We start from the raw sequence: 22,851 nt of genomic DNA on the forward strand, positions 1-22,851 counted from the left end.
TCATGCGGAAAAGCCCTCAGTATTGCCTAGGCTGATGAGCATCTTTCCAGGTTGAGAATGGCCTGTCCCAAGCAGTGCTACTGGAGATCATTTTAATTGGGGATGCGGGGTGGGGTGGGGATTGAACTTGTGACCTTCTGCACTCAAGGCAGATGTTCAGCCACTAAGTTGAAACGGTAGGTAGTGTTCAGCTCAGTGGATCGTGACTTGTGAATGCTTGACATATGCGTGTATGTGTTAATCAGTTTTGTCTCTGATGGATTCAAATGCACTAATCTTTCTCTGGATTGTATACAAACAAAGTTGGTTTGTTTAAAGTTAAGGATTTTTAGCCGCATTTAAAGATTTTTTAAAAAATGGGTTGATATATACACAGGACTAACCATTCCAAATGAATGCATTTTTTAGCAGGGGGTGGGGAATTCCCTCCAAACATTAAAATGTAGCAATATTCTGCCTCTAGCACTAATGGCTGTCTATCATTTCTTCTTCTAGATTTAAAATTGAGCTTTTTGAGATGCTCTGCCTGATGTTATATTTTTAAGAAGGAAAAAAAGATGTGGTGGCACTTAAACAGACTGACAATGGGCATTGCCGATTTCTAATATGGCTCTCAGCACTAGGCTGGCATAAGTTAGGATCAATATTTATGCTGAGTAGAATCACTTTTCCTGGAGTGTACTACTTCAGGATGTACATGGAGCACTGTGTGATCAACATTTCGCCCCATCTATAAATTCTTTCTGCAGCTAGAAAACTAGCTTGGCAGGGAGTTGTAACTTAACCTTTGTATGCTATGTTTCTCCGTTCGGGGAATTTTTGTTCCTGACAAAACATTATTTCCAATTCCTGTCTGGAGTCTGAAATAGTACGTTCTGTGAAATAATTTACCGCTCAATTCTGCTGCATGGCTCACACACCCCATGGAAATCAGTGGGCCACATTAACCATGCCCCAGGGGGTCTCAGCTATTTGGGCCAGGGCCATGCTCATCCCTATTTTCATGCTGAATCAGATGCCACGTTCATTTGGATGATGTGATATTAGCTCCCCCCCTCCAAAAAAAGTTGGATTTGCTTTTTTCTTCTCTTTTTAAAAATGTCTCCACTTTCCTTTTCCTGAAATTTACTTTTAACAAATAAAACATACAAACGGTTACCATGTAGCCTATGCGGATATTTCTTTCCCAGCATCTCAGACACTGTTGAAAAGGAACAGACCTACGCAGGCTATAAATTATGAGAGTGCTCACCTATGATCAGTTTCCTCTTACTCTAGGCGAGTAGCCAAATGCTGAACTGGTAGTGTGGGTAGTGCCACAAGCATAGATCCTGGGGGAGGGGAGGAGAAATTAGCATGCTGTCAAAGTCCTTATTGACGCTTCTAGTCTAAAAATGCCCAATTTTCTAGAAAGCGCTTATCACAGGGATGCCAAGGGACAGAGTGATGCTACTTCATAGAGAATTGTGACCATTAGTGGCTTTTTACTAGTTCAGGCTGTCTGCTCACTCTACTTTTATTCCTGTTTCTATGGCTTACAAGTAGGATTGCTACTTGTTCCACAAGTAGGTAGGGTGGCCAGGTCCCTCTTTTGCCACCGGTGGGAGGTTTTTGGGGTGGAGCCTGAGGAGGGACTTCAATGCCATAGAGTCCAATTGCCAAAGTGACTGTTTTCTCCAGGTGAACTGATCTTTATCAGCTGGAGATAAATTATAATAGCAGATCTCCAGCCAGTACCTGGAGGTTGGCAACCCTACAAGTAGGGGTTTCACAAGCAGGGGTTTGGGATGGGGTTTCACAGGCTGTTTTCCACGTACTGTTTTGAAATGAGGCAGGCAACTACTGCAGAATGAATTCTTTTTAAGCGGCACTCTGGTTTGTGTGAAACTCCCTCCCAACGAAAGTGTGTGTACTCTCATTTTGCTCTCATTTTGGTGCCATTCTCCTGCATGTTGGGGGTTTCATTTTTTTTTTTGCACAGTTGAACCCCCCCCCCTCAAGATGCTCTTCACAGCCAGAATTCAAACCAGAGTCACGTTTATATATTCCCACCCACCCACCCCTATGAAAACTAGCCAGGCCTTTTGGAAGCATCACCATTTTGAAAGCACTGATATGAAGTTGGGGGAAAGAAAAACATGTAGAGGGTGGGGAAAAATCAAGACCCCAAAAAATTACAAACTTTATTGAGTATCTCCAAAACTTGGGGGGGGGATTCATCTGAGAAAAACGTTAATTTAAAAATCCAGTTAAACAACTTGGTACCTTGGGAAATTACCACACTGCAATAATGATTTTCCCCCTCAAAAAGGCAAGGGGAGCGCATATCTGATTATCACTTTGGAGGAGACTTGGTACGGATGCGATGCCACTCCAAAATTATTTTTCCCCGTGTGGACACATGTAGAGAGATTTTAAGGCGCTGTTTTCAAACCCCCACCTGCACCCTGACCAGTCTGCTGAGAAAACCCATGAGAGGTCACCACCGAACCTGTGTGTGTTGCAAAGGATTCTGGGGCACATTCCGGAGTGCGCTGAATGGAGAACAGGGATTGGCTTGCTGAGCCTCACTGGTTGCCCTTTCTTGCTGAGGTGGTCAACCATTGACTGGATTAGGATCATTTCAGACTGCAGATGTGGGCTCACGTGAGAGTTTGTTCACTCATAAGTGTGGTGGGGGAGACTGCCGTATCCAGAAAACTAGGCCCTTTCCCCTGGGAACTCTCTGTGGAGGAAATTTGTATAGCAATACATTCAATCCCGTGAGCCCCGCAGCTGCGGTCATACAATTTCCACACAGAGGTTTACTCCCTCAGTGCAAACTAGGCCTGAGGTACCATATTTCATTATGCACTAAAATATGAATACCTCCCCCCAACATTTTGCCATGACTCTGAGGCAGCGGGAATGCACTCAACCTCTCCTTTGCAGCCACACCCAGAATTGATTTATTTTTGACACTTTTACCCCGCCCTCCCCGGCCCAAAGGCCAGGCTCAGGGCGGCTGAGTAGAAAACTGGTAGTAGAGTATGGAAGGTCTCATGGGGAATCTCATCCACTGTGCCAAACTTCTCATAAGACTCTGAAGAGGCACCAGGGACCATGGTTTGAAAACCAAGGGCACTTGGTACTGGCTAGTTTCCAACAACACCGGCTAAGCAAGGAAGGTTCCCCATTTAGTGGAAGAGTCAATGGATCTAACCCATCTTTTCGTTCGTAGAACCGTCAAGTCACGCAGCAGATTTGTACCAGCCTGTTCTGACATGGTGAAGAGTCGCACTTCTGGCCTATTTTTCCTCTCCTACTTCTCCATTTGGTTTCTTGACTTGAAGAAGGCAGAGCCACACAGTACAAGGCGCTAATGAAAAATGGGAAAGTCACCGAATTTCCTGCATCTTCAGCAAGCAGGACTCTTACCCCGACCCATCTCCTCCCAGGTCATAACAAACTCCACAATAACCGTTTTCTTATTCCTTTCCTGATACTTAAAAGCTCAAAACACATTTACAAAAAATTTTCAGGTATGTACGGAGTTTGTTTAAAAATCAGCACTTCTTAATAGCGTAAAACTGAACCCATGGGTTCCAGCAGCCTTTAGGAAAGCAAGTCCCAAATGTCAGCCTAAAAAGTTTCTAAAAACCGATTGTCTCAAGTTTTCTGCTTCTGATGAAGGCAGGGCTGATTTTACATCTTCAACAAGTTTCAAAGAGGCAGCCAGTGTGAGCCAGTGGACAGCGCTGCACTTGAGCCTGAGGGTGCCAACTGACCAAAAAACACAGGCCTGAAGGTCAAGGTCAAGGAGTCATTCAAATAAGTTGGCAACCCTATGTGTATCTGGGAGGACTGGAAGCAAGTCCCACTATTGTCATGAACTCAAACATACAGGAGTAGCAGCTGGTATAGCCCTTCCCAGATCCTAACATTTCAGACTGCAGATAAAGAAAAGGGCATGTTTGAATACTTCCCCATGTAGATAAGTTCTGTGCATGGAATCGCTATGGAGAAGAGCTAGGGGGGAAATCCCTGAAGTGCTAGTTTTCTGTGTGCAGGGAGATATATTTTTTAAGGGACGAGCAAACATGCAATTCCCTCACAGTGCTACAGACCAGCTAGGCTGTGCATGTTCTGCATGCCCAAATCAGCGCTCAATCCAATCCAGAGTTCCACGTTCCCTCTGATACACACATGGAGCGCCTAGCCTCCATTCATTCTGAGGAGAGGTGATCCATGTTCCCACAACTACAGGCCTATGGATTACCTCTTCTCTACTGAAATGAACGGGAAAATCGTTATGGGCAACAGAACTCCAGGAGAGCGTGGGAACACCTCTGCTGAAGGGATACCACAGGGATCAGGGCGATGATGTGGTGTTGTGCATGTCCTGCATATATTAAATTCCCTCCTCACTTATATATATATATATATATATATATATACACATACACATATGCCCCTCCTCCCAGAAGGAAAGGATAAAGTTCCTCCGCTACCGACAGAAAATGCACAGAGGTTCACAACGGAGCGACTGCAATGCCATTATGACACATTATTTTAAAAACTGAGGATACATCTGTCCCCAAAGGTCAGCAGTGTTACGCTGTTGCAGCGAAAACAAACAGGAATCTTGCAGCCCCTTAAAGGCAAACGTTTTTTTATTCCAGCGTAAGCTTTTTGGGGAGCTTATACTAGAGTAAAAACTAGTTTTTCACATACCAGGAGATGCCTGTTGATTAAAAATGCAGCTGAAATTCAGCCTCAGTTCCCCATCTGCAAAATGGGTATAAGAGTGATTGCCACACACACACACACACACACTTCACAAGGCTGCTCCAAGAGCAAACCCAAGAAAGACTGTACAACATTTTGTAATTAAAAAAAAGAGAAGTAGCAGCATCCACAGGGTTTCACTGGTGTTCTGGAGCTGACGCAGCTCAATTTCAACAGTGCTCCCCCTCCAAATTTCTTGAAAGGTATAAGTTGAACAGGCATACATAAAATAATTTACCTTTGCAAAGTGCTACACAATCTTTGCGTTCACAACTACCCAGCGAGGTAGGCTGGGCATTCCCATTTTATAAGCGGGGAGCCAACCAATGAATCCGTGGGCCAGAACTGGAGTACCCCAGCTCAAAGCTCCTGTCTTCTCCCACAGTAAACCCACAGGCCCCCAAACCCATGGCTGACACTGGCTGTCGTCAGAGGGCTTTACTTACACCCTTTTGCATAGATTTATGAATTGTCTGGTTAAAAATGGCAGGGGGAGCCTGGCTACCCTGCTTGTTGAGAAATTTATGTTGAAAAATCTGAACGAAACGATTGGGCTGGAAGGAAAGGCAACTCTTGTCATTCCCACATCTTCCTTTTTGCTCCTCTGTTCTGTCTTGTGCCGAGGGTACGCGAGGCGGCGTCAGAGGTTGAAGGCGTGGGTGAGTCTGGGGTAGAGTCCTCCCTCGGTCCGTCCATAGGAGGCGGTTCGGGAACTGGGTCACAAATGCCGCCGGGGACAGTCAAAGGCAGCACCGGGCAGGGAGCTACCGGGCCGGCAACAGGCTCCGAAGACACACCGGGCACGTGGCCGGGTGGTAAGGCGGTTCCAGACCCTGACTCTGGGGGGGCCCACGATCCTTGCGGGGAAGACCTCTGGCCCGTAAATACGGCTGCAATGGCCGCCATGGTGACCGTCTGCCTCCCCAAGAATTCCCCTAGGTCGCTGTGGGAGCGCTCGATGGCACTGACCAACAGCTGGGCCGTGGCCCTGTCCTGCCGCCTCTCCTGCTTCCGGTGCTGCCGCTCCTCTTGCCGGGCCCTGTCGAAGGCCTTCAGGTCCTGCCTGTGCAGCCCCCGCATGGCGTCCAGCAGCATTGAGGGGGCCCGGGAAGCCGATTCGACGAGCTGCATGCTGGTCTCCAGGCGCTGCTTCCTGTTCCGCATCCGCCGGTTCCGCATCCTCTCCGCGTTGGTGAGGGGTCTCCGGAACTCTTGGATAGGGCCTGCAAGGGGGAAAGTCGGGGGGGGGGGTATGGGGAATGACCAAGAGAGAGAAAAATTACACAGATCTGGTTTGCTGTTTGACAACTTTTAGCACACCGCCAACTTTCCACCCCGGGGATGTCAGATAACATTCCTCCACAATGCACACAACTAAAGCACTTCTGATTTAAAAAAAACAGAGGCGTGACAGGCCACAGATGAAAGCCCTAGAGATCTAGGCGGAGGAGGAAGAGGAAGAAGAAGAGTTGGTTGTTATACGCCGACTTTCTCTACCACTTAAGGAAGAATCAAACCGGCTTACAATCACCCTCCCTTCTCCTCCCCCCAAAAGATACCCTGTGAGGTAGGTTGGTTGAGAGAACTGTGACTAGCCCAAGGTCACCCAGCTGGCTTCCTGAGGGGAAACAAATCCAGTTCACCAGATTAGCCTCCACTGCTCATGTGGAGGAATGGGGAATCAAACCCGGTTCTCCAGATCAGAGTCCACCGCTCCAAACCAGTGCTCTTAACCACTACAGCATGCTGGCTCTCGTACAGCAGTAGAATCTACCCACCTTTCTTTATTTCTTCAGGAATTTTAACCTTTGGCTCCTAATCCAACTTTCCACCTGGCAGAGACCCACATATAAGCAACTTGGATCAGGCCCAAGCCACCTGCGGACATTTTGTCTGCCGAGACAGGAGTTCCTTGGCCACAGTGACTTTGGTCCCCGTCGTCCTTTGCCTCCATTTTGTCCTCCAATACAGGCAAACATTTCTGGAGGACCACCCTCCACCCACCCAGAATAATTGTTTCAACCACTGAAACAGGCAGAGAAGAAGAATCCCACCAACCCTTCCTAGCCGCTAACTTACAAATCCTTGCTTTGAGGGGTCTTCCTGTCAAACACAGACAAAGTGTTTGGCCCTAGCCCAATGGCCGATTCTTCTAGCCATGGGTGAGACAATTTCCCCATGAGGGCTTATGTGAGAAATGGGATCAGCATCCTGGGAAATGGTCCAAAACAGAATAGTCACAGATAGCCAAAGGAAGGTGGAAGCAGGAAGTACAGAAGTAGGTATCTGGATGATCTTGAATTGCCGCTAGCAGATCATGCAAGGGATGTTCACAACTGGACATTCCAGATGGAATCCAGATGTGTTCATCAGGCTGCAGCCAATCAGAATGCTGGGCTTTGAGCCAATCAGAACCAGAGAAGTCCTTGAAGGGGCAGAGGAACATGGAAATCTTCCAATGCTTGCAACACCCTCTATGTTCGCTTCTAGCACTGGGGAACGTGGGGACCGGGTCACCACAAAGGGCCCATCACAAGGGGATTCTTGATCAGTTACTCATCTTCCTCGGCCCCAAAATACCCATTCCTCACAAATCCTCCATGGGGCGCTAAGAGCTTTCCATATCCATTACCAGGGGCTTCCTGACTATGAAAACAGCCACACAAAATTCAAAGCACTTCTGAGCATGTGTACTACCAGGGTATGTGCCCACTAAAAGAGGTAATCTAGAGACCACTACCACCTTATGTGATAAGGGAAATTCTACCCCCATTGCCAAACAGTGAATAATAAGTCATCAGAAAGCCGACTTCACACACACACACACACGTGTGGTTCAAACTGTGCATACCCGTTGCTCAAAGTAACTTATGAGTTAAAATTAAATCAATCAAATCTACATCAAATTGCACAAAAAGGACAGAACAAAACAGCATTCTTTGTTTTTAGATGGTATCGCAGCAGATGCCATCTCAGAAGAGCCATTTCTTCTTGCGTGAGGGAGAAAGAGGAATGCCTTTTCTGGCTGCTGTCCCCGGAAGCAAGTGTAATTAAAAATAGCTACTGGTGGCGCAGAGTGGTAAAGCTGCAGTACTGCAGTCCAAGCTCTGCTCACAACCTGAGTTCGATCCCGACGGAAGTTGGTTTCAGGTAGCCGGCTCCAGGTTGACTCAGCCTTCCATCCATCCGAGGTCGGTGAAATGAGTACCCAGCTTGCTGGGGTAAAGGGAAGATGACTGGGGAAGGCACTGGCAAATCACCCCGTAAACAAAGTCTGCCTAGAAAACATTGGAATGTGATGTCACCCCATGGGTCAGGAATGACCCGGTGCTTGCACAGGGGACCTTTACCGTTTTTTTAAAATCTTAATTGGGGGGGGGATCCTTTTTAATTGATTGGAAGGTTTTTAATTGATTGATCTGACCATTTAATCATCTTCAGGGTTGTGTAGCAGGCTTCACGGAAAGTAACAGTAATTCTCCTATTCCCTCAAAATTTAATTTCTCTGAAGCTGGAACCCGAAGATTTACCCAAAGAAGATGGCCAATCCCCCTTCCCGTAAGTGCTGACTTTGAATGTACTCTGACGGAAAGTAAGGTGCACCGGGGAGCGTATTCTAATGCCTGCAGGGTAGCAACTGCAGTCATATGAAATATACGAAGGAAACATTGTAGAGGCAGGGCGAAGACACCATTGGCTGTGGTTTATACCACATCACACCCCCGGAACATTTGAATCACCCAATAGCAGCCGCAGTGAATCCTTACCATAAGGCCGTAGACTCCGCCCACCTTCCGGTATCGGCTCCCTGCAGATCAGCGTCCTCCCAGCATCCAACTGCAGTCGATCGGACAAGATAGGATTGGGGGCCTGCTGTGCAACGGCGGGATATTGCGTCTGCTGTGCCATGGTGGGATACTGGACTGGCAGTGCCACGGTGGGGTAATGGACCTGCTGGGCCGCCGTGGGGTACTGCACCTGCTGGCCCATGGGGGTGTTCACAACCACCTCCTCAAACGACCACATCACCTGAAAAGGGGGAGAAGGAAACCAGATCACAGGCCACTGCAGAACCTCAACGTGCCCTCCAACTTGGCCACAGTATAAACTTCCTCAGCCTTTCTTATCAGTCTTGCCGAATACCCTTCATTAGTTTCCCTGAGTTTCCCTGGAAGACAAGACAGTCAAACCTTTACTGAGGAAGCTTTTATTATAAAGGGAAACAAGGAAACATCCGGAGATCCCGTTTCTGCAACTGGGGAGATTGACTCATTGCAACCGTGGAGATTAATACGTTACATCGTTTTGGACCTTTGCTCCGTTGGAAACAGATGAGTCACTCCTTCGTGGAGGCTTCTGAACTGTTTGCCTTTAATCTCATGCAAAGATGTATTGGCTTTATCTATGCACATAACTGACTGAATGATTTTGTTCTCTGTTATGAATGGTAGATGAATCTTTGGTTTATTAATTTACAGGAAAATCGTTATATTATAATTTATAGATTAATTGCCATAGTGCTGGTTGTTTTGTTTATACTGTGGTATATGTATCAGCATAGGTTTTCTACTGGTTGGCTACAGTAATTTACTCCAACTTGACCGTGTGTGTGTGTGTGTTAAGTGCCATCAAGTCGCTTCCGACTCATGGCGACCCTACGAATCAACGTCCTCCAAAGTGTCCTGTCTTTGACAGCCTTGCTCAGGTCTTGCAAATTGAGGGCTGTGGCTTCCTTTACTGAGTCAATCCATCTCTTGTTGGGTCTTCCTCTTTTCCTGCTGCTCTCAACTTTTCCTAGCATGACTGTCTTTTCTAGTGACTCTTGCCGTCTCATGACGTGACCAAAATATGATAGCCTCAGTTTAGTCATTTTAGCTTCTAGGGTCAGTTCAGGCTTGATTTGATCTATAGCCCACTGATTAGTTTTTTTTGGCAGTCCAGGGTATCCATAACACGCTCCTCCACACCACATTTCAAAGGAGTCTACTTTTCTTCCTTGACCATGCAACTTCAATAACAACCCTGGTGGACCCACACCAAAGGTCTACGAACACACGAAGCTGCCTGATACTGAATCAGACCCTTGGTCCTTCAAACTCAGTATTGTCTACTCAGACTGGCAGCAGCTGTCCAGAGTCTCAGGTGGAAGTCTAACACAGGACCTGCCGCCTGGTCCTTTTAGCAGGAGATGCTGAGGTGGGAGGACCAAAGACCTTCTGCATGCAAAGCAGGAGCTCCATCCACTGAACCACAGCCCTCCCTGGACAATCTGGACACTGGACCACATAATATTGAGTACTCTGTCAATTGGATGTCATATGGTGTCTGATTGAATGTCTTCTGTATTTTGTAATCTGCCTTGAGTCTTGGTAGAAAGGTGGCTATAAATGAAGTAAAAATAAATCTGGCTGGCCCTGTCAGCAGCAGGATGCTGGATTAGATGAAGGGGCTAAGGGGGGAAGGGGCTCAATGGGTTAGCATCTGCTTGGCTTGCGGCAGGTCCCAGGTTCAATCCCCAGGATCTCCAGTTAAAGGAACTCAGCTAGCAGGTGTTGGGAAGAACTCTCTCTACCTGCAGTTCTGGACAGCAGCTGCCAGAGAGTTCTTCCCAACACCTGTTAAATGAGTTTCTTTAACTGGAGATGCTGGGGATTGAACCTGGGACCTGCCGCAAGCCAAGCAGATGCTCTACCACTGAGCCCCTCCCCCACATAGCCCCTCCGTCTAATCCAGCATCCTGCGTCTGACAGGGCCAGCCAGATTTATTTATTTTTACTTCATTTATAGCCCACCTTTCTTTCTTATCAAGATTCAAGGCAGATTACAAAATACAGAAGATGTTCAATCAGACACCATATGACATCCAATAAGCAATGCAACAGGACTAAGATTACAGAAATGGAAAACAAAAGAACTGATATTCAAGCAGGTAACAAAGGCAAGAACCCTCCCCTGTTGCTTATCTCCCCGCACCTGCTGTTCTGAGTTATCATTGTTTATCCCAACAACCCGGTGGTGTAGGACAGGTTGAGTGACGCTGGGTCTTGGGGATCCTAATCCAACACTCCAGATACTGCACCACCCAGGATCTTCAGTTAAAGAACCTTAAGCAACAAGGAATGATTCTGAGATCCCATAGAGCTGCTACCAGCCAGAGGAAGTGAACTTGAGCTACATGGAAGAGGAGGAGAAAAAGGAGGAAGAAGAGTTGGTTTTTATATGCCGACTTTCTCTACCACTTAAGGAAGAATCAAACCAGCTTACAATCTCCTTCCCTTCCTCTCCCCACAACAGACACCTTGTGAGGCAGGTAGGGCTGAGAGAGTTTGGAGAGAACTGTGACTAGCCCAAGGCCACCCAGCAGGCTTCAGGTGGAGGCAGGATGGTGCTGCTGCAGTCGTCTTGTTTGGGGGCTTCCTAGAGGCTCCTGGTTGGCCACTGTGTGAACAGACTGCTGGGCTTGATGGGCCTTGGTCTGATCCAGCAGGGCTTTTCTTATGGTCTTACGAGTGGGGAATCAAACCCAGTTCTCCAGATTAGAGTCCACCGCTCTTATCCACTGCACCATGCAGTATAATGAAGCTTCCTATATATCTGCTGAGTATACATTTACCAGATGCATGCTCTGACTCAAGAAAGCTGCTGCTTACATTTATGTTAGTCTTTAAAGTACCACCAGAGTCCCTTTCATTTTTGCTGTAACAGACTAACGTGGCTACCTCTATACAATGTGTCTTACTCATACTTACCCAAAAGATGGTCCTGAATGTATGACCACCCTCCCAAAAAAGTTAACCACAAAAGGTGTAGTTACTGTAGTAGTTAGAGTGTCAGTCTACGATCCAGGAATCCCTGGTTCCAATGTCCACTCTGCCAAGAAACTTATTGGGTGACCTTGGGCCAGTCACACATGCACAACCTAACCTACCTCACAGGGTGGTTGTGAAGATAAAATTCAGAAGAGGCAATTGAGGGATGCCGCTTTGGGTCCCAACTGGTAGAATGGCATGGTATAAAGGAACTGAACAAATAAATTAAATACCGTACATAATGGTAGCTTGTATGCAAATGGCCCCTTCTTTTTTCATGACAGCATATGTGGGAAAATCTAGCATTCCTTTCAGGTAAACAGTGTATTTTATCATTTCATTTATTTGCATTTATTTATTTATATCCTGCTTTTCTCCCCAGCTGGGACTCAAAACAGCTTAGAACATCATTCTCCCTTCCTCCATTTTCTTACAACAACCCTGTGAGGTAGGCCAGGCTGAGAGAGTTTGTGACAGCCCCAAGGTCACCCAGCAAGTTTCCTTGTTGCAAGTGGAGAGTCAAACCCAGATCTCCTGGGATCTTAGTCCAACACTTTATATCGACTACACCACGCTAGCTCCCCCAACATTTGCATAAAATTGGAAACGAGAACAATTGAGGGGAGAATCCACGACCAAAATTAGGTGTTCTACCTGTTCTTTTCTCTGGGCCTCCCGCTGCCTCATGAGGAAATCTTCCGACAAGGCCACCGCTTGGGAACAGGTGTTAGGCCTGTGTTCCCTGACCCAGTTCTGGATTTCCTGAGGTAGGATGGTGAGGAACTGCTCCAGGATCAACAGCTCCAGGATCTGCTCCTTCGTCCGCCTCTCGGGCTTCAGCCACTGGTGGCAAAGTTCCTGGAGCTGCCGGCAAATCTCGCGAGGCCCCTCGGCCTCCTGGTAGCGGTGCCGCCTGAAGCGCTGCCGCCGCACCTCCAAGCCCACGGTGTCCTCATTGGGGACTTCTTCCTTCATGCCACCGTAGTTCCTTCTCTCTCGTTGAACTTGGTTGCCGTAGACCGGCTGGGCTTCTCCGCCAGGCACGGTTTGCGGCACCCATCCTCCCGCCGGCCACTGGCTAGCGTTGGATGTTTCTTCGTAGGAGGTCGGGAAAGAGTTAGAGTCCCACTGCAGGGGCTTGTGCGGAAAAGGGTTTCTCCACCCCGGCTGAGGATACTGCACCGCTTTGGGGAACTCCGGCCTCTGGGTCTCCCAGTGCGGTTGGGGTCCTTCATCTGGTTCCTGTTTGACACGCTGAGGAGCTTCGCCAGCTAAAAACTCCCTTACGGGTCCAGGCTGCAGGAAACGGGGGACTCCGCCTCCCCCAAGGTCATGGGACGCCGAGTCCTGCTCCTCCATTTTCATTGACGGCTGCATCCCTGGCTCTGGGGTGCCTTGAAACTGGTGGTGAAGGGCAGCCGTTTCCCCTCTCCCGGTAGCCATTTGTTATCCGTGAGAGAAGTCAGGTTAGGGATCGGCAACTGGAGGCCCTCAGGCAAAATCTGGGCCCTTGAGGGGTGACGACCGGCCCTCCCAGTGGCCAACCGAGAGGCCAGTGATGGGGTACAGAGACAGTTGCAACTGTAAAAAGAAAACCTGCCAGCAGGCTGTTTTTTTGGGGGGTAGGCTACAGCCTTGGCCCCCCACCCCCACTTTCTTCTCAAAGGGGTTTTCTGGCAAAACAAGACCCTTGTCTTCCAGTCTCTTAGGGCCGATATGAGAGACACATCTGGATTTGCGACACACAGTCCTGCTGATGTTGTGGCAACTTGGTCAGCCCTCTCCGAATAGTCTTGGGGTGCGCAGACAAAATCCAAGAAGTGGGGATGTACTTGAGCTCCTTTATATCTAGGAAAAACAAAACTCATGAACACCTGAAGCTGCCTTCTACTGAATCAGACCATCAAAGTCCATCAAAGTCAGTGTTGTCTACTCAGACCGGCAACAGCTCTCCAGGCTCTCCAGGGTCTCAGGCAGGGGTCTTTCACATCACCTACTTGCCTAGTCCCTTTAACTGGAGATGCCAGGGATTGAACCTGGGACCTTCTGCATGCCAAGCAGAGGCTCTACCACTGAGCCACAGCCCCTCCCCTTTTGAGAGAGAAAAATAACATATTTGAGAGAGAAAAATAACATATTTAAATTGTGTAGCACATCCCTAAGCACTGAATCGTTGTGGAGGTCTACCAGAAAATGTATGCTTACCAAACAAAATTGGCTTCCTTTCTGGAAATGTCCCAGGAACAATCCAGAAAAATAGTTATTTTTTACTCATTTGCCACCCTTGGGCTCTTTTTGGGGTGGGGGGAAGGCAAGGTGCTGCTGCAGTCGTCTTGTTAGTGGCTTCCTAGAGGCACCTGGTTGGCCACTGTGTGAACAGACTGCTGGACTTGATGGGCCTTGGTCTGATCCAGCAGGGCCTTTCTTATGTTCTTATGTTCTTAAGGTATAAACATTTTAATAAACGTAAATAGATTCTTCATTTTTTTAAATCTCGTTTTGATTAAACGTGACAAACAGTTGCTGGCAATGACCAAAATAAATAGATACAACGAGCTGTGTGCTCACAAGGAACTCTGTGCGTGGTATGGGGTAGGATTTTCCCTCAACTCATAAGAACATAAGAAAGGCCCTGCTGGATCACACCAAGGCCCATCAAGTCAGGCAGTCTGTTCACACAGTGGCCAACCAGGTGCCTCTAGGAAGCCACAAACAAGACAACTGCAGCAGCACCATCCTGCCTGTGTTCCACCGCACTCAAAATAATAGGCATGCTCCTCTGTTACTAGAGAGAATAGGTATGCAGCATGACTAATATCCATTCTAACTAACAGCCATGAATACCCCTCTCCTCCATGAATATGTCCACTCCCCTCTTAAAGCCCTCCAAGCTGGCAGCCATCACCACATCCTGGGGCAGGGAGTTCCACAATTTAACTATGCGTTGTGTGAAAAAATACTTCCTTTTATCTGTTTTGAATCTCTCACCCTCCAGCTTTAGCAGATCAAATCTCCTTCTCCAGTATATTATAAGCGTTCAGGACTTTTGTCCTTTAAAGCCTTACATAGCTTTAAAAAGGATGTGGACAGAATCGAGCGGGTGCAGAGGAGAGCGACGAGGATGATCAGGGGACTGGCGACCAAGCCCTATAAGGAAAGGCTGAGAGACTTGGGAATGCTCAGTCTGGAGAAGAGGAGGTTGAGGGGGGGACATGATTGCTCAAAGTATTTGAAAGGCTGCCACTTAGAGGAGGGCAGGAAGCTGTTCCTGTTGGCAGCAGAGGATAGGACTCACAATAATGGGTTTAAATTGCAGGCAGAAAGGTACCAGCTGGATATTGGGGGGGGATTTACAGTAAGAGTTGTTTGACAGTGGAATCAGCTACCTAGGGAGGTGGTGAGTTCCTCCTCACTGGCAGTCTTTAAGCAGAGGCTGGTCAAGCCCTTGTCAGGGATTCTCTGGGCTGACCCTGCATTGGGCAGGGGGTTGGACTAGATGGCCTGTATGTCCCCTTCCAACTCTATGATTCTATGGCTTGAGACTGGGCTATTTGAAAGACCATCTTCTACCACATGTTCCTGCCCAGGAATTAGATTGTGGAGAGATGCCCTCCTGATTGTCCCACCAACTAAAGATGCTCCTTTGGTGGGTATACAAGACAGGGACTTTTCAGTGGTAGCCCTACAATTATGGAACAACATCCCCTGGGGTACGCCTGGCCCCCTCATTGTCAATCTTCAGGAGGCAGTTGAAGACAGTTTTATTTAGGACTGCATTTTGATTGATTTAGTTTGTATGATTGGCAGTCCTAATCGGAGTTTTTAATCTGTTGTTTTTATTGTGTTTTTATAATGCTTTATTTATATTGTAAACTGCCTTGAGTTCCACAAGAGAAAGGCAGCTAATTGCTTTAAACAAAGAAATAACTAGGGCTTGATGTTCCCCACCCGTGCTTTATTCCCTATGGGCAAGTGTGCTGTCCTTTATTCCTTATGGGCAAGCGTGTTGTCCTTTATTCTCTATGGGCAAGTCTGGTTTCCATTATTCCCTATGGGCAAGTCTGGTTTCCATTATTCCCTATGGGCAAGCATGCATTGGCTATGGGCAATTGCTGCCTTTTTTTTTAGTAGGTCCCTGTGCTAAGTGAACAAAGGATCTCTATCCAATCTGATGGTATAACCAGAGGCATCTTGCAAATGCAAACCTTAAGGGGTGGGGGGAAGGGGGCTTATGTCATCTGCACTATGCAGGAAATGCACTTTCCCCACATTCAAGGCTCATAAATTAGGACACGGAAAGGGACACGGAAAGAGCAGAGAGGCAGGAAAAAAAGATTAAACCAAACTGCAAAAAAGAAGGGAGGGGGGGGGTCGTGACAGGAAACAGATGCCACGACAGGGAGGCGATAAACTGGACGGAACAACATCAGTAGCCGGGAGGGAATAATACATAAGGGGTGGTCTAGGGTGGTAGGAGAGTGCATCCTATAAAAGGGGCCAAGCCAAATCTGCAGAAAGAAAAGGGCAAGAGTCCAGCAGCACCTTAAAGACTAACAAAAATATTTCCTGGTAGGGGATGAGCTTTCGTGAGCCACACCTCCCTTCTTCAGATACAGCTAGAATGTGAACCCATCTGTCTTTAAGTAGAGGAGAGTGAATTCAGACCTTGCATTCATGGCTCATGACCAATGCCGATTTCTCCACCCCCATCTCTCCCCTGGACATCACAGACTCTTCTGCACACCACACCTAATCCCACCACGCCTGCTATTCACATTGACATACTGTGAACATTTACATACTAATGCTTGTCTGAATTCACTCTCCTCTACTTAAAGACAGATGGATTCACATTCTAGCTGCATCTGGAAGAAGTGAGCTGCGGCTCACGAAAGCTCACACCCTGCCAGAAAATATTTTTGTTAAGGTGCTACTGGACTCTGGCCCTTTTCTACTGCTGCAGGCAGACTAACACGGCGACCCACTGTGAATTATCTGCAGAAAGAAGCCAGCCTGTCACTCAACGGCCACAGGCTTCTGTTAATCCTCAGACCTGTGCACCCAAATCTTTCCAAAAGTCCTGATCTGGGGGAACCGAAGGAGAGTAACACAGCCTCCTAGATGTCAATCCACGGCCCCTGGCTGCATCCTAAGCTCTTTCCTTTGTTCCTTTGCATCCTCTCTCCCCATCGACTGGACCAAATCTTTGCTCCTAGTGCAAAGGAAATGGGGAGTTTGCATGGAGCAGGGATTCCCTTCTGATCGGGGGGGGGCATTCCTTCTTTTCACCCTCCCCAGTTCAAAACTCCCCCCCCCAACCTGCGATTTTGCCCCCTTCCCTCTAATTTTCCCCTTCCCTTTAGATCTCCCCCATTCAACCCCGAGCTCCTCTGAACCTCACCGCTTTCCGGCTGCAGCTGGTGGGGATCTGCAACTCCGCAAATGCCCAAGTTTGCGGCAACCTGCCCCAACCCCACACACACACCATCTGCTAAAGCTTCCTCCCCCCCCAAAGCCAAGAGGCAAAGACAGGAACAGGAAACTCACCAGAACTCACATTTCCGGGCACTTCTAGGAGTCACAGCTCTGTCACTTTAACCCTCTCAAATGACAAGCAAAGGGGGGACAGGGGGAGCTGCTTTTTTTTTTTTCCCCTTCCCCTTTTTTCGGGCTTAAAGGGAGATGGAGAGCAACGAGAGAGAAGGGGCGATCCGGTTCTGAAACGAGAAGTTTGCAAGAGTTTCAAGTCGGTTCTTGTGGGTTATCCGGGCTGTGTGACCGTGGCCTTGGTATTTTCTTTCCTGACGTTTCTCCAGCAGCTGTGGCCGGCATCTGCAGAGGAGTCACACTGAAGGACACTCAGTGTCAAGTGTGTAGGAAGAGTAATACATAGTCAGGAAGGGGTTGGGTTTGAGCTGAATCCTTGTCCTGCAGCTGTGGACAAGTTTACATCGGGACCACACAACGCAGCATACAAACAAGGATAAAAGAACATGAAAGATACTGCAGACTTGGCCAACCTGAGAAATCAGCAGTGGCTGGACATGGACTGACCCAAACAGGACACAGGGTCTTATTCCAAGACACTGAAAGACTGGACAATTCTACTAACTATTTTGACAGATTGCACAGAGAAGCCATTGAAATGCATAAACATCAGCACAACTTTAACAGAAAAGAAGAGAGTTTAAGAATGAATAAGGCTTGGCTTCCTGCCCTGAAACCCTCCAGACTAACAAAGACTACAGTCCACAATAGCCACGCAGATTAGCTTTGGATTGCACACATTAACAGATCACTTCAGGATACAATGGTTCCATTTTAACATACCACACCCTCATTAGCACATTATCTTGATACTTACAGGACAATGATTAGCACATTACCTTTGATACTTTTTGCAGGACATTGATTCAGCTCAACCCAACCCCTTTCTGACTATATATTACTCTTCCTACACACTTGACACTGAGAGACACTGTCCTTCAGTGTTACTCCTCTGAAGATGCCGGCCACAGCTGCTGGCGAAACGTCAGGAAAGAAAATACCAAGACCACGGTTACACAGCCCGGATAACCCACAAGAACCAATGAACTCTGACCGTGAAAGCCTTCGACAGTAGTTTCAAGTCGGCTGGAAACTTTCTCAGGACGCACGGGGAGGTTTTGCCTTGGATTTGGCCGCTCTCTAGATGCACCTTTTCGCCATCCCAAATTCTCAAAACTCCACAATAAGCCCCCGTGCAGAGCTTTGAGAATTTGGATGGGGGAAAGGTGCATCTAGTGTGACAGTACCCCAGAGATCTCCCGGTAATAATTGGCTTCCAGGTTGCCAGGGAAGGAATTTCTGCCTAGCAACAAGCCTGCTCTGTGCACTGGGTCACTGGGCTAAGAGTCATGGAGTGTCAGAGTGAACGATCAACCATGCTAGGAGAAACTGGATGAAACTGCAACTGTCCTGAGTCGCCTTTCTGTCTGTAATGCAATCAGATATGCATAACTTGTGGATGTATCGTCATAACTTGAATTTGGATCAATATCTCTTCCCCAGTACAATCGGGACTCAGAGATTTCTGCCCTTTAGGGCCTCTGAGTCAGGAGCTGCAAATAAACTGTTTTCTTTTTTGTTATTATTATTATTTTATTTTATTTTCATTAATAGGTGGATATACAGGGGGGGAAATAGGGAAGGGGAAAATAATATTATTTACATATCATTTTGTTAGTAACTAACAATCTCTACCCCTCTTTATAGCACCGTCTTCCATATTTTCTTAACATAATAGTAATTTGATTTGACTAAATCTTTTGTCTGGTGTTTTTAATAAATTCATAAAAGGATTTCCATCTCTCATGATTCTGTTCTCGTGTATTGTCTTTCATGTATTCTGTTAATTGTGCCAGTGATATATTGTAGGGACTTGTCTAACCACGTTTGAAGTGTCGGAATCTTATTTGTTTTCCAAAGTGCTGCCAGAACTACTCTTGCCGCTGTTGCAAGATATTTTAATACAATTTGTTGATCCTTGTTCATGGTATCTGGTGCTTTATTCAGAAGAAAGAGTTTGGGATCATACTTTATGTTCTGTCCTACCATGCCTTCGACGTTCTTATGAATTATTTTCCAATATTTCTGCATGACTTCACATGTCCACCAACAATGGAAAAAAGTACCTCTGATAAACTGTTTTCTTGATAACGATCTTGGGTCTCTCTCCCCCCGAACCCCTGTTTTACTGCAACAGTAGAGAGCGGCCAAATCCAAGCCAAAACCTCCCCGTGCATAAAGAGTGGCTGAAACGCCTGGACTCCGTGAACTCCAGGAGGTTGATCCTGGCAAGACGCTCTGCACATGTTCAGAGCCTTTCTGTATTTCATTTTGCTTCCAGCCTTGTATAGAATGGCAGAAGTCGGGCTGCGAAGAAACGGCGAGGAGGAGGGGCAGTGGGAAATGGGAGAGTTGGGGGTTGTGGGTTCAAGGTGCACACAGCGCACTCCGCATGTGTTGGTCAGAGACTTTGGGGCCCTTTCGCACAGCCCAACTACTGCGCTTTCAATCCACTTTCAGTGCACCTTAACGATCGTTTACAAGTGGGTTTTGCTAGTTCACGCAGTAAAATCCACCTTCAAAGTGCATTGATAGTGCATTATTCGGGCTGCGTGAGAGTGCCTTCTTTTCCTCTCCCGATTTTAACTATTGTCATCTCTTCCCCAGTTTTCCAGAAAATCGGACTTTGCAGCGAAATGAGGACAGGGAGGAAGAGCAGCTAAAGAAGGTGGTTTGTGCTGTGGGGCTGTGGCTCAGTGGTAGAGCATCTGCTTGGCATGCAGAAGGTCCTAGGTTCAATCACCGGCATCTCCAGTTAAGGGAACCTGGCAAGTAGGTGATGTGAAAGACCCCTGCCTGAGACCCTGGGGAGCCCCTGCTGGTCTGGGTAGACAAGACTGACTTTGATGGACCAAGGGTCTGATTCGGTATAAGACAGCTTCATGTGTTCACGTGCTTCCTCGGGTAGTGAACTAGAAAGGCACCCTGCGCATGATCCTTGCTTTCGTTCATATGGGTTTGTCTCACGTTTTTCCAGGCTTCAGGGAGTGGCACAAAACAGGCAGCCTGTGGAGGGGGAATTTGAGGAGCTATTCTACCTAGAATCTTTGGTATAGTTTAGAGCAGCACTCCTCAGTTTGGTGGCCATGGGCACCGTGGTGCCTGACCGCACTTTTCCTGGCACCCTCCCAAGTGTTTTTAGGAAGTGGGTGGGGCCAGATAGGACTTTTGCCTGGCAAGGCTTTTGAGATTTGATTGTCTGTGCAGATTTTTTAAAATGTTGCTTTGCAACATTGTTGATGCCAGGGATTGAACCTGGGACCTTCTGCATGCTGAGCAGATGCTCTACCACTGAGCTACGGCCCTTCGTGGTTCCCTTTGTTACAAGCACTGTGGAATGAAGGAGAGAATTTTCAGCAAATAGGCCCTAAAAGAGCATCTCTGGAAAGAGCCAAAGAGGTGGAAAAAGAGCTCAGAAGTCGACAGGGACCCAAAAGTGACTTGAAATACTATTCTTGGAAACAAATTAATTAGTATCAGGAAAATTTACAGGAAAGAACACTATGAGATGGGGTCCACATGGGAGAAAAGCCATACAGATGTTCCAGCTGTGGGAGGAGCTTTGAACTCACTCAAATCATCTAAGGCATAAAAGGGTCACACAAGAGATCATACAAATGCTCAGAATGTGGGGAAGACTTTGGTAGGAAAACTCACCTCCTATATCATAAAAGTGCTCATTCTGGACAGAAACTGTACAAATGTTCAGAACGTGGGAAACGTTTCGATGCAAAATCTGCCCTTCAAACACAGAAAAGGTTACACAACACAGAAGGGACACAATACTCTGCATCAAGTGTGGAAAGAGCTTCAGTCAACATTCATGCCTTGTGGTGCGCGGAAGCCTTCACATGAGAGAGAGAGAGACCTCATAAATGCTCAGAATGTGACAAGCAGCTCTGTCATAAAAGAGACCTGAAGAAGCAGAAGAGAAAGAACACCAGGGAGAAACTATATGAATGTACAGAATGTGGAGAAAGCAAGAACAAGTGTTCAGACTGTAAAAAAAGTTAGTTTCAGAGGGTAGCTGTGATGGTCTGTAGCAGAATGGCTAAATTCGAGTCCAGTAGCACCTTAGAGACCAACCAGATGCCAGTGATGGGACAAATTAGTTATAAATGCAACCTTTTAAAGCACCTTGGCAGCCCTTGTAAGGGCAGAAAGGCCTTAAATGCTATAAATAAACCCACACAGGAGAAAAACCACGTAAGTGCTATGCATGTAGAAAAATCTTTGCATCAAATTCTTATCTGATACACCACAAGAGGGTACCCACAGGTGAGAGGCTGTACAAATATGGGAAGTGTGGGAAGAGCTTCAGTACCAGCTGTATTCTTAAGGCATACAAAAAGTTGCACACGGGTGAGAAAATGCAGACTGCAGCCAAAAGTTCAACCAGTAGCCAAATCTGGTTTGACAAAAGATAACCCACGCAGGAGAGAAAACTAATTTGGATGAGGGGTGGACCACTATGAGATCAATGCATCCCCCAGGGGCTTCTCTTGTGGCCCCCAATTCCATGTATTCAATTATGTATCTTTGTTAATTCCTCCCACGCAAACTGAGATGTGGGCAAAGGGTTCTTTGATGCCCTTCCTCATCAATGGAAATTGCAACGGAGGCTTTTGATAAGTGCGCCTCTCTTTATTATGCCCCTCGGCTGCTCCTATCATCTGTTGCTCCCTTCCATGCAAATTGAGTTGTGGGCAAAGGGCTCTTTAATTCCCCCCTCACTGGTGGAGATAGCAATGGAGGCTTTGGCAGAGTGCCTCACATTATGCACCCAAGCTGTTCTAGTCCTCATCTTTAAGGTGCCACAAGACTCCCATTTATTTCTGCTAAGACCGTGCTTGCTAGAGCCCCCTTATACTGAATTAGACCATTAGGCCATTGTCTACTGTGATCGCCAGTGGTATTTCCTAACAGCCAAGATCTTTCTAACTAGAATTGCTGGGGATTGAACCTGGGATCTTCTGCATGCAATGTGGGGCTCTTCTTCTGAGCCATAGCTGCTCCCCACAATATTTCTACAGCATCTGGAAAACATCTGGGAGGGGCAATGGCTCAGTGGCAGAGCATCTGCTTGGCATGCAGAAGGTCCCAGGTTCCATCCCCGGCATCTCCAGCTAAAAAGATCAGGTAGATGTGAAAGACCTCAGTCTGAGACCCTGGGGAGCTGCTACCAGTCTGAGTAGACACTACTAATATTGATGGACTGGAGGTCTGATTCACTATAAGGCAGCTTTGTGTGTTCAAAGGAAGAACATTCCCCCCCCCCCTCAGAACAGTGGCTTTTGTATACAAATTCATGAAGCGTAGTCAATTAAAACTCATACCAGGATTTCTTTAATCATTTGACTTGCCCCCATGTGAAGTGAGTGTGTGATCTAGAAACATCCAGTGCTTTCTGGCCCTTTATTTATTTAACTTCATTTATACCTCATCTTTCTTCTCAGTGGAGCTTACAACATTCTCCCCTTCGTTTTATCTTCACAACAACCCATGAGATAGGTTAGGCTAAGTGTGTGACCAGCAATTTATATTTTGCTTCTTGGGCAAAACAGAGTTAGCGTGCCATGGAGACTTTTTGGGGAGACAGAACCAAGAGCAAAATTCATAACTAAGCAGAGCTGATCATGCCCTTCACGAATTATTGTACCCATGAATT

The 22,851-nt window shown here is 47.1% G+C and overlaps 1 protein-coding gene and 1 non-coding gene across 2 annotated transcripts; both read right to left on the minus strand.

The window, feature by feature from the left end:
• Nucleotides 1-5,343: 5,343 nt before the first annotated feature.
• On the minus strand, nucleotides 5,344-12,953 carry LOC130472759 (mitogen-activated protein kinase 7-like). The gene is made up of 3 exons (XM_056844180.1): nucleotides 12,231-12,953; nucleotides 8,535-8,796; nucleotides 5,344-5,990 (listed from the first exon to the last, which is right to left on the minus strand). The coding sequence occupies exons 1-3, from the start codon at nucleotides 12,951-12,953 to the stop codon at nucleotides 5,344-5,346; spliced, it is 1,632 nt and encodes a 543-aa protein (XP_056700158.1).
• A 7,464-nt stretch (nucleotides 12,954-20,417) lies between these two features.
• Nucleotides 20,418-20,486, minus strand: TRNAA-AGC (transfer RNA alanine (anticodon AGC)). Its single transcript has one exon. It is a non-coding gene; the product is annotated as a tRNA-Ala (tRNA).
• Between the last annotated feature and the right edge of the window lie 2,365 nt (nucleotides 20,487-22,851).

Source organism: Euleptes europaea, chromosome 1, assembly GCF_029931775.1.
Source record: "Euleptes europaea isolate rEulEur1 chromosome 1, rEulEur1.hap1, whole genome shotgun sequence".
Lineage (NCBI taxonomy): Eukaryota > Metazoa > Chordata > Lepidosauria > Squamata > Sphaerodactylidae > Euleptes > Euleptes europaea.